The sequence below is a fragment of the Pleurodeles waltl genome, chromosome 3_2 (assembly GCF_031143425.1).
Source record: "Pleurodeles waltl isolate 20211129_DDA chromosome 3_2, aPleWal1.hap1.20221129, whole genome shotgun sequence".
Taxonomy (NCBI): domain Eukaryota; kingdom Metazoa; phylum Chordata; class Amphibia; order Caudata; family Salamandridae; genus Pleurodeles; species Pleurodeles waltl.
In genome coordinates this window covers 172,677,262-172,689,434 of record NC_090441.1, presented here as the reverse complement: position 1 = coordinate 172,689,434, position 12,173 = coordinate 172,677,262, and the positions used below count along the sequence as shown (strand labels likewise).

At 44.3% G+C, this 12,173-nt stretch overlaps 1 protein-coding gene across 1 annotated transcript in view; it reads right to left on the bottom strand.

Annotated features, from left to right (window-relative positions):
• CATIP (ciliogenesis associated TTC17 interacting protein) overlaps window positions 1-10,865 on the bottom strand; it is a 114,499-nt gene extending 103,634 nt beyond the window's left edge. Inside the window, exon 1 of the mRNA XM_069227096.1 lies at window positions 10,735-10,865. Coding sequence (XP_069083197.1) covers window positions 10,735-10,774 — 40 coding nt within the window. The 5' untranslated portion in view covers window positions 10,775-10,865. The remainder of the gene's footprint in view (window positions 1-10,734) is intronic.
• Window positions 10,866-12,173: the final 1,308 nt, after the last annotated feature.

Here is a 12,173-nt window from a genome sequence, read left to right as displayed (position 1 = left end):
CACAGCTGCTGCGGACTCCCTTATGTGGAAAACCATCGCCCAGACCTGAAGGTTGGCCAGGAGAGCTTCTGAATGTTCACCAGCATTTTTCATGTCCAGGACTGCCAGGTGAATCATGGCAGTCACTGAAAGAAAAACTTCTTAAATGTTCATCACTGTACACAGTGATTATGTTATTTTCGAAGAGACGCTCGCTTTGGGGTTCTACCCTTGGAACTTACATACCTGAAAGTAGATCTTCCATGCAGCCATAGAATGGCGCATCTCCCATCACTGCTTAGTTTCTCCTAAACTTATCCCCGTCAAGGAGGTGGGAAAAATGTGTCCCAGTCGTGCCACCTCAACATCTGCAGCGACTAAGCATTCTGGGCCTGATTTAGAACTTGGCAGAGGGGAATACTCTGTTACAAACGTGACGGATGTAGAGTCCGCTGTGTTACATTCCCATTATATCCTATGGAGATAGTAATACAGCGGACAGGATATCTGTCACGTTTGTGACGGAGTATTCCATCCGCCAAGGTCTAAAACAGGCCCTAGGTCTTACTGGAGTGAAAATGACTGAAATCTGCCTCCTAGAATGGTACACAAATATGTATTCCCAATGAAACTCCTTAATGTTTTAGGAATGGCTCTGAGTTTGGTATATTTTTCCTAAACCCAGACTGAAAGCTATAGCCATAATCCTGGGTTCAAGCAAAACCTACTGTTATTTTGTTGTGGGTGAATTGATCATTACTGGTGCGCTGGATTTCAGTGGCAGGTGGGATTTCGTTGAGAAATCCAGCAGGATATTTAAAAGCTTAGGGTATTTGAAGACTTGCTTAAAACTGGCCAGGCAATTCCCTTTGGCATCCTCTTTAACAAGGGGGAGAGGCTGGCAGTAATATGTAAATCTTGACTAGACCCCCGGTGTGCCACAGAATCACAGGCTTATCCTGAAAACTTTGGAATGAAGTACAGGCAAAGTATAATTTTGTATGCAAGGCCCTTCTGTCCCAACAAATTAAAAGAAATATTCAGAAATTCTTGCCTGAAAGTGATTCTCTACACCTGCTTATAACTTGCATATCTGGCTGCACAAAGATCTGCTCCAATGGTATTGATAACGCCCAGATGAATCCATCCTATGGCCTGCTTCAAACACATAATCTGGACTGTGCACCGGTGTATGAACTCTGTTGGCAAGTGATCACTTATGTTATTGACATACTGTGGGTTCAACTGGATGCTCTGAAAAAATCTACTGGGTAAAATACCAGCAAAGGATGGAAAAACACTACTGGGTGGCTCTAGGAGTGATACTAGTTAAATATTTAGCAGGCTTTGGAGTAAGGTAGAACATGGAGCCAGAAGCGTGACAGACAAGCTCATCAGATGTCATCCTGCAAAAGATCTCATCCTACAGAGATCACTGCACCCAGCGGCAAATACACCATAACTTGAGTCACTGAAAGCTGCTACAATGACTGAGAACTGATGGCACAGCTGCAAATGGAATAGCAGTCATTGCACAGAAAGGGCCCAACTATGAGCTGGAGAAAGAGAAGCAAGATGGAGTCAATCAGTCAGAGCAGAGCAGTGAGCCGAACAATTAAAGCTCAATAAAAGTGGAATAGCTCCCAGCACAAACACACTCCAGTATGAGAACTCTTGCCCTGCACCACAAACCTGTAGAAGACGTGGAGCAGGGAAGGTGCTGCCAGGACCAAAGAAAGTAGATGAACTGCAACGCAGTGGACCTCAGGGAACAACAGATGGGAGAAAGATAAATCTGTGCTTGGCTTGGAGACAAAGCAGGAGGACTCGGTCTGATGGATGTATAGTCCTCTCTCAGGAGGAAAAGGGATTTGAGGGGTCCCGAGTCAAAAGCTATCCTGGTGGTGGCTGGCATTTAAAGTGCAGTAGTGGCCCCAACAGAGGACTGATGCGAAGAAGCTGGGCACCGCTAAGCTCTGTGGCTCTGCTTTGGAGGTGAGGAAGGTACCATAACTAAGAGAGAGAGCAGTAGGGGCCCCTACTAGTGAAGAACATGACCCACCCCAGCTGAGGGCATAGACAAGGCCCTCTGAGATTGATGCTAGTTTCCTTGCAGCCCGAGGAGCTCAGGCCGCACAGGTGGGCTGCTGCGACTCAGTATCCTGGGAAGTGAGGGTCACCGCTGAAAGGAGGACAATCCTGTGGAGGTCATTGATCCTGCGGAGAGACACCACATGGGAGGCTAGGGGCCAGGCTAGGTCAGCCTACGACTGTGGGATCTTCATCTCCACTTGAGGCAGAGTGCTGGGGAATAAAAACAGCATGAACTACATTAACAAATAAACCATTGTTCGGTTGGACAAAGCTGGGCTCAGGAGATAAAGGAGGGGCTGATTATGGTGAAACCAAAGCTAACTAGGTGCTCCAGCTGGACTCTATGTGCACATAAGGCCCCATCAAATGGCAGAGAAGGCACAACTGATGCACACCCAGATAAGTTCAAGAGGATGTTACAGGCCACATTGTAGACAAGGTCTGCACTGAAGAATTACTGGGAACTTGTGAACTATTTTAACTATAATTTGCTTTGAAGTACACCCCCTTGCAGTAAATTCGTTAATGAGACATTTGTGTTTCTGTACTAATCCTCATTCTAGTTATTACAAAGAACAAAGTGTTTTGGGCTCAAGTCACAACTTTCAGAAAAGTTGGGTAGTAGCTTGTGCATAGGAATCGATGCGATCCTAAAGGATTTGTGGTCTAATTGATTTTACGTGGACTCTATTTAAAGTTCCAGGAGGGCACTTATGGCGCTTCCCAATTTTCTGTGGGAGGACACCAGGATCTTCCCTGCCTTCTGTGCGAATCCTGTCGTTGGTATCTGTGTTGGCGACTTCGAGGCAAGCTGTGCAATCTTGATTGTGTTTCAGTATGATGCACAGATACTATATTTTCCAGTCCGTTTGCTGGAATTCATGAACAATTCCTTTGATTTTTTTTTTTTTTTTTCCTCTTGAGCTATTTTTATGGATTTACAGGTACAGTTGCAAATGGTTATTGAAATTTCTGATTTAGTGAATGAACCAGCATCTAAATTGACTGGTGAATGTCAGTTACTTTTTAATGTCTATTGTAATCCAAGTTTCTGATTACAGACTGTTGATTATTTGTGTTGATTATAAGCTGAACTGCTGCAGGTGGCTATTGCTGAACTGTATAAATCATAAAGTGAACTTTTATCAGAAACTACTGCCGAAATGTGGATTTAGGGAGAGCAACTGTAGAGACAGAGGTACAGATCCTGAAATGTATTAACTTTGTGTACCTTCTCTTAAGACATTTGAAACATTCATTTATTGTGCTTGTAGCAAATCTTATTTCTCTTTAGTTTGCAAACAATCTCTTCAGAAATGAGAGAGCACACAGTCAAGAGATATAAGATAATAATAAGGGTTAGTAGACATTAAGATATGAAATGTGTTACAAACAATTGGGACCAACTAATTAGTAACTGAATTTTATTTTTGTCATTCTTTCAGAATATAATTTGCACCCAAATACTACCCATTGACTGACGAGTCTCCTCTCATTTCCCCTTTCCCCTGGAGCCACTTCTACTCTAGTAATAATGGGGGCCATGGTCTGCTGATACCAGCAGGCCACCACCCTGTGATGGCATTCAATCCCACTGAGTTGCAACTTGTGACCTACCTTATGAATATTGATGAGGTAGATCAGATTGCAACCCACTGAAATTTAGGATTTTGTTAAACAACCTATTAGTACATAGGTTGGTTCTCAAATTTATTGTCCATTCACATAAAGTTAGTGAATGATTTGTAGCCACTTTTTCTGAATGGCCGCGAGCGTTTAGGAAAATGGTCTGAGAGGGCATACACCATTTCGTTGTAGAAAATGGGGGATCTCTCTAAGACATGGGATTTTAACGGGTTGCCCTTAACCCGGTACTTGGGATATGTATTAAGGAATAGCACAGTGTCAAGGAGGCCCTTAAATAGAATGTTCTTGCTCCAGAACAGACAATACACAACCTAGAGGTTGAATTGAAAAGTGATAAGCAGGTCTTTCAATGCCTCCTAGGGGCCAGAAAAGAATATGTAACCTTAATGGAGAGAGTCAGTTGCCTTGACTATGAGGAATACTTAGCTAAATAACATCCAGAAGGATGTAAGGTAGGAAAGTTATTGCTGTTCTCATCTGTTATCTCTAGACAGCTCATCTGCAGTATATGTAGTCTGCACTATACACAATACCACAGTCTTAAACTTAGAAGTAGAATGTGCTCCCAGATTATTACTCACATCTTTATTCCGCCTTCTCCACGAGAGTCGACCTAAGTGCAGGCGTACTTGCAGTGTTTTACAGTTCCCACCATCTCATCTCACCTTTGTGGCTCCCTTGAGGAGAGCTTGACATTGTTTAAGGACAGGCTGGCGATACATCAATTAGCTAGAGGTAAGAAACTTGGCTTGGATGGATTTCCTATTGAATTGTATTCCACATACCATACACAGCTCATGCCCGTCTCTTGTCCAAGTAAGAATTTGCGAGACAAAACTGCATGCATGCTTTAGTCGAGAGGTAACCATGATCATGGGACCATAACTGGGCCGGGATCCCCTGGATGTCCGGTGATATCACCCATTGTCAAAGGTTAAATTGGAGTATAAGATTATAGTGAAAACACTAGCTAACAGATTGCTGCTGTTGCTTCTGGAGTTGTTACACCCTGCACAGAACGGATTCATCCTAGTTGGGTGTCAGGGGTGTCCAAGGAGAATTTGGTGCTAACCAAGGTGTAAGGATGAACTGGGAAAAATCCTACTTACGCCCACTGTGAGCGGTAAGGGAAGAGGGCCAGATAAGTCTCCCTGTGGCAGCTCTAAGGGGGTACCTGTCTTATTCTTGGTACCATCCACCAAGAAAATGATCAGCTGTTGGCCAGTAACTTTGGCACATCAGTGACAGCAATAAGTGCTTTGGTCTCCTTTTTGGAGTATGCGTCTCCTCTCGCCTATGAGGAGGACTGGCATTTCCAAAATGATAGTGTTAACTAGGTTGCCGAACTTCTCAACTGCTCTCCCATTTGTGATAGGTTTTTCACTGACCTACGTGCAATAATTTGTGATCAGATCTGGGGTACAACATGAAAGAAGATTGCATTAGATAAGGCATTAGAGAAGGCACATCGCCCGCTCAACATGTGTGGACTAGGAGGTCTCAACTTTGAAGTGCACTGCCTGGCAGCCCTGTTACAGCAACCTATGAGATTGCTTCAGTAGGATAGAAACCCAGAGGGAAAGAGAGCTGGAGACAGGGACAGCTTTGTAATCGATATGAAATTCTGCTCGGAGACAGTAAGCAGACATCCTCTTTCTAGAGACTGCTAGCTACTACGAGGCACTGCTGAAATGCCAGAACTCTACTTCAGTGTGCTGCCTACCAGGGTTCCACAAGGTGGCCAAATGCACGGTGGACACCCATGGCCTGCTGCACAGAACAGGAATGTGTGTGATCTTTATGGGGCCAGAATCATCCGTTGGTCTGGAAATGTCAGTTATGACAAGTTTGCAAGCCAATTAATGACCTACAGACCCTTGTGATGGTTGCCTCATTAACTGCAGGAGAAGTGGTGACTGAACCTATGTCAGCCCTATTGCAACTCATTTTGAAACACGGCATGTCCCTGATTTAAACCACTTTGCTGGTCAATCACTCCGCAGGTATCGCTGCACTGAAAGAACTGTGGGACGCAGAACTGGGTGGGGATTTGTCTGATATGGAATGGTTTAAAACACTAGAAAACACAAATACGATATCCAGAAACCCAGGTTTAAACTCACTCCGTTTAATTCTCTCTATCAAAAGGATTTGTAAAAAGTAATGCTGAACAACTGATCTCAGCTCAGGATGCTAATTATCATCTGCAGACTTATATCATATGTTGTGGGAATTCCCCGAGGTTAGAGACTACTGGAAGAAGTGGGAGCAGTGACCTCAGTGTCAGAAAGAAGTCTCACTTGTGATCTGGTTCTCAGTCTCCCAGGCGAAGATACACAGAAAGCCAAACAAATTAATCGCGCTCACACTGCCCTAGCAAAGGGAAAGACCGTCATGAACTGGAAAGCATCATCAGCGCCATCCTTCAGGTTTTGGCTTAAAAACCTGAGGAATGGGCTGCTGCCAAGAAAGACACACTCACACCCCTTAAAGGGTAAAGAGAGGTAGAGTAGAATTCAACACATGAGAGACAATCTGCTGTCCTTGGCCAAGAAGACAGATGAGAGACCACTATAAGGGCCAGATCCTCTATTCAAATGTTAAACTCCCCCATGTCGTGGATCAGGCACCCCTTATGGAGTTTCCTTACTAGTAGTGTGTACGCCCCCTGTGACTCCATTGTCTTTGAGATCTGGTAGACAGAGAAGACACTGAAGTGTAGTACGAGTGGGAGGTGGCCCGGTCAGCACTGTTAGGACATAAGACAAGGAAGGACAGCCCATATCTTGTAGAGGTTTGAACAGGTACAGAGGGATTCAGGTTTTCAGAGAATGTTAAGTAGGTTTCTTTTTTCTTCTTGTCTTGCAATGTTAAAGTAGACAGACACGGGCATGAGAGGACTGATTGGAGAGGGCCTCCTTGCCATGAAGGCATAACATGATATTCCAAACCATTAAACACATTTAAAAAAATATTTACTGGCATGTATATACAGGGAACAGCAGAGAATATTAGGTAAGCTGGCCAAAGAGGAGTGGATGAAGCATCTTTCTGGGATATCTGTACTAATGCAACTGAATATCCATTAGATATAATATCTCTTTCCTCAAGTGCTATAATATGTAAGCTTGTTGGATAGTTCAAAGTGTCTCACTATATATTCCAGTAAAGGCTCGGATTCCACTAGGAATGTTGTGTGACAGTAAGAGCTGATATGTTTAACTTCAGATGCAGACTGAGTGGATGACAGAACAGTACCACTGAATCAATACTTGTATTTGTGCAGAAGGAAAATGGCACATTGAGGACGTAGGAAGCCCCTTCTGGATAGTGAAGGTGGAGCAAGGAGACAAGAGAGAATTGTTGAAGAAGGGAGACATGCTACTCAAGCTAATCTATCCTAGTCATGTTAGGGAGAAGCTATTTCTCTCGTACATTATGGCCAAATAGATTTAACAACAACTAAGCAAAAATTATGATGTCAGCTTTAGTAACCTAATCTTGATAACAAAGTGGAGCAAAACTTGAAGGAATCAAAAACGAAACTAGACATCCTAGAATAGAACATACCCTTACCTACAAAACCAAAAACAATTGTAGGTGCCACCCATCACTAATCCTCTTGACTATAGGATGCCAACTTTCCATTAACACTTTTCAGCATGATTTGCATGTGCTACCAGAAGATGTCTTCTGGGGTGCGAAACTGACTATGAGTATGACTATGGCTCTATACCCACCACACCTACATAAGGTTGGAGGTTGGGGCGTGGGCTAGGGTTGGGAGAATGGGATCTCGCCTTGGTTTAGGGAAGGGCCTTCTAGGTTGAAAAGGGCAGGAAAATATTTGCGGTCCTTTGAAGCGCGCATTTGGTGCCTGGCAATGCTCATGTTGTGTGGCAATCTCGCTGACAGTTTCATCACCACTTTTGGGTCCTGAGCACTTTTGTTGTTTTCCCTTCTTCTTGGTCCCTCTGGTTGACTGTGATTTAGCTAGGGACTTTGTCTGCTATTTTGTTTTGTCTCCTGCAGACGCCAGTTCCTTTTATGCTGCAATATGGATGTTCTCACTCTGAAATGTCTTGCTGCTCCCTTTGCTACGACCACCACTGTATCCAGGGGCTCTCCTATTCAAACAGTGTTCTGGCTCCAATCAGTGGGCATGTCAGTTCCTTATTAAAAACAATGCCACTGTATTCATGCTGAATTCAAGACTAAACTACTAATAAGACTGTGCATTTATTTCTCAGTTGTATTTACTTCTGTATTCCTGTGATTGATGAGAAACCTGTCTCACTCAAGTGCCTTTAAAACCCTCTTTAATGGTAAAGTTGGATTTTAAGTCACAATTCTGAAAATGTCACTTTAATATAGTTGCCATTTTGTTGTCCTAACACATTTGGTGCCTGCGGCCTGTATCCTTGGTCACGATTAGGTGCAGCTGGTAGTTGGCCTTTGTGTATTACTCCCATAATTGCAGACAGTGAGACAAAGTGGAAATAGGAGTTGGCTGGATGGGCCATCTCTGGCTTGGGGGAAGGGAGGGGACGCAGAGCTGTCATCTACCATACTTGCACATCACAAAGACTCTGCCTCAGCACACTCACAAAGGGTTTCACACTAGTCTGTTGTGCCCATAGACAAGTGGTGGCCAGGGCAGGAAATTCCAGACTCTTCTGTTGAGGGAGGACTCTAGAAGCTTTTCCCAGTTCAAAGTGGGCACCAGGTACAGATCTGTGGACTCTGCCAGGAAGATGGACTGCCCAGCTGTGAAGTCTGCCCTGCTGACCTGCTTGCTGAGCAAGGACTGCTTTGCTGCCCCAGGAAGGAGTACTGCTGTGGGCTGCCCTGCTGAATTCAGCCCGCCTATGTGGACCAAGAACTCCAGAAAATCACAAAGGGTAAGTTGGCTAGACAAGTATTCAAGCTAAAGAGAAATAACTGGCTTCTTCGACGTCTATGCATCTCCCTGCAGCCTGCCATCGAGTCCGGCCCAGTGCAATGCAACTCTTCCTCGATGCAGAGGCATCTCAGCACAAGCACTCACAAGCCCCAGCCACTTCTTCAACGCCTATGCAGCCCGACACCGGCCCAGCCTGATGCATCGTCCCCTATGCCAACGCACTGCAAGTCTCCGTAAGCCCTACCGTCTTCCTCGACGATGACGCAGGACCTTGCAATGCAGCTCTTCATCGACGGTCACCGACTCTCCACTGCGTGATGCATTTCAAGACTGGTCTTCGTATAGCAGCTCTCCGTCAACGGTTCCTTGATGCCGGCTCACAGAGCTCGACGCAGGGACAATGCATCCTCGTGCCCAGGCCTATGTGGTACTTTAAAGCGGACTGAACTCAGTCCTGAATCTGTCCTGTGTTCCATCGTGGTCGGCCTGAATGTGTAACTTGGACCCGGTCTACTGCAGCCAGATAACTGCGGTTGGTGCTTGTTGCTTCTTAGAGCTTGATTTTCATAAAACATAGAAAATTGTTTATCTCTGGTCTACTAATTGGATTTTTGCTGTTTTTGTGTCAATAAATGTATTACATTTTATTCTATTTTTCGAAATTGCTGTGGGGTTTTCCTTGTGTTTTGTTTTCACCTTAATACGGTTTGTCTGCTGTATAAATACTTTACACAGTGCCTCTAAGTTAAGCCTGACTACTTTTGTGCCACCCTGCTAGAGGGATAAGCACTGGTTAAATTGAGGTTTACTTGTGTTTCACCCTAACAAGAATTGTGGTTGCTGAGTAAAGTTGTATCCCCCTCAACAAGTAACCCCATTTGCTACAAGTGGTAAAAGTATATCTATTTCCAGCAAGTAATACTAGGCTGCAACCTTGGGGCTCGTAATGTACCAAAATGTTGATCTTGTCAAATCATACTCCTCATGCCCAAATGTGACCATACATAAGCTCTCTGTTGAATGGAAGAGATAAGCTCCAAGGGCATATTTCCAAGACAGGTCCCCATGGTTTTTATTCACACTTTCAGGACTGTTTAATTGTAGGTGCCAACTTTCCCTTTTAGCATCTCTGAAGGCTAAAGTGTTGCTGAAGCAGGGGTGTGCATGACCTTGCCTGTGCTGCAGCTCCTCTCTCCCAGCCATGCAGTAAACAAATACTTGCTGCTGACAGGCACCTCTTAACAGCTCATGTAGAGCTGAAAGAAAAAAGGTGGCCCCCATTCCTCCCCTCCTTGAGGCAGCTTGTGATATCCCGCAGGAGAGCACAAAGTTTCCTGTAAGATTTAATCTTGATAATCCTGCTAGCTGCAAAACGTGGGACATTATGGCGTCCATCACAAGCTTACCTTGGGCAACAGGAAAAAACACCCAACCGCAGGCCAACCCACTGAAAGCATGAGTTTTGGCCACCCCACTCGTCATCTTATGGAAGGAAACCCTCACATATATAAATTGACCATGTTTCCCAGATTTGCAGCGTCAGTCTTGATTTTTAACCATTTGGCCTAGCAAATTTAAGGGAAGCTATCACGTCCCGGTTTTCTGAGATAGTCGACTGAAAGGAGGAGGCAGGTTTTCACGTGCTCCTGTGCCAAAATTGTTAGCAGCCTGTAGCTTAAAGCACAGCCCTACAACGTTTTCCAGGTTATTGCGTAATGTGACTCTCCAGTCCAGGTGTTTTCTTTGAATTCTGGGACTTGTAGTCTTATTTAATTACATTATAAAAGAGGACTACAAGTCCCAGAATTCAAAGAAAAAACATGGACTGGCGTAACACATCCCGGAAAACTTGTCAACTATGAAACTAATGCGTTTAAAACACATTATTATGCATGTGTGTGTAAAAGTTTAATTTAATTCCCCTTTCGGCCTCTTTGTGCGTGTTTCTGTCAACTAAGTCACTTCTGTCAATTGGTTGTCACAATATGTCACGCTACCCTCACATCTTTGACCAGATGCACTGTGGTTTTACCAGGTACAGAGGTATGATATTACTTCCCTCCTCCCCCGCTGCAGGGTTATTTCTCACCCACGCAGCCCCGCACACTTGCCTGTCGGCGACACTCCGGCCGGCTGCTCCAGCTCTTCCATCTTGCTGGAAGTGAAAAGCGGCGTCTTCCCGTTTCCATGGGAACCGCCAACGTCGCAGCCAGTGCGTGACGCGCCTGTCGCGGCACCGACACCAACGGCGCAGAAATAGAAAAGGGACCAACAGTCGAGCAGCTCCAGAGCCAGGCACGTACCGATCGCCGGCCATCTTTAAACAGGGGAAAGACTATTTACTACTGGAGATCTGCACCGCGGAGCGTTTACCAAGCAGCGCGCAAGGGCGTTTTATGACGTCACCATGACGCGTTTTTGAAAACTGATCTTCCGGTGACATCAGCTTTCAAACTTCTAATGAAACCAAAGATAAGTGCTGCGACTGTCTGTCGTTGTAACGTGTTGTGGACAGACTTCCCAAAAGGCCTTATACCACCTGATTTAATTTGATTTTATACCATAAAAGTGCCCGGGTTTTCCGTATGGAAATCTTTTAAAGTGACGTGTGGTATTTTGAAGCTATTTTTCCCCTTAGATTTATATTCTCTTTCACAAAGCATGTCCTACTCAACACATTGCTATTACTATATATCTGTGCTGGTTGATACTCTTTCAAACAATTTCTTGGTTTGCGGTTATTGGCGCCACAATTCATAACATGCCTTGGCACAGATATCAAGTCTCACTCACTGGGACTAAGACTCGCATTTTGGGGTTTGGTTAAGTGGTTACTCATACCACATATCAAACATGGGGCCTTATTACAAATTGACCCCGGGGTGCAACAGGCATGTGCACCTTCTTTGTGTGTCCTGCTGTGGCACTTTGGTATTATTTAAGGGGTTGCAGAAGCTTTTGCGGCCCCTTCTGTAGTACTGATAGCGCTGGGGCACATTTAGCACTTGGCGCCATCTCAAGAGGGCTTTCCCTCCTTTATGTGGGTCATGGCCCTGGGAGAGCGTAGCTTATATAATCTATATTAACATAAAATGTTTATGAATTAAGATGTGATACTACCGCATAGAAACTATAATAATAGCAATTTTGCTTAGACGTACGCTTGAATTGTGACCACGAAGAGTGGCCACCAATGTATATGCAAACTAATAATGATGATCAAAATGTTTATGTTACGTTTAATTAAGCTTATACTAACATTTGCGTTATTAAATCTGTATTGAAAACCTCATAGGCTTTAAGTTAGCATGAGCCGAAGTTTAGCTGCTTGGCTCTCGTATTAAATGCATTTTTCTATTTTTCAGTGTGCTGACTCACAAGGGGTCATGACCCTGTTTGTTCTTTTCCTTCGAATTTAGAAGATTAATGTAACCATGTAGATTCGTTTCCCACTGCTTCTCATCGTCTTGAAAACTAAATGTTATAAATGAATTGAAACAGTGTAGATTAATGTAATGTACAAGGTCATTCAAACCGGTGAAGACAATGG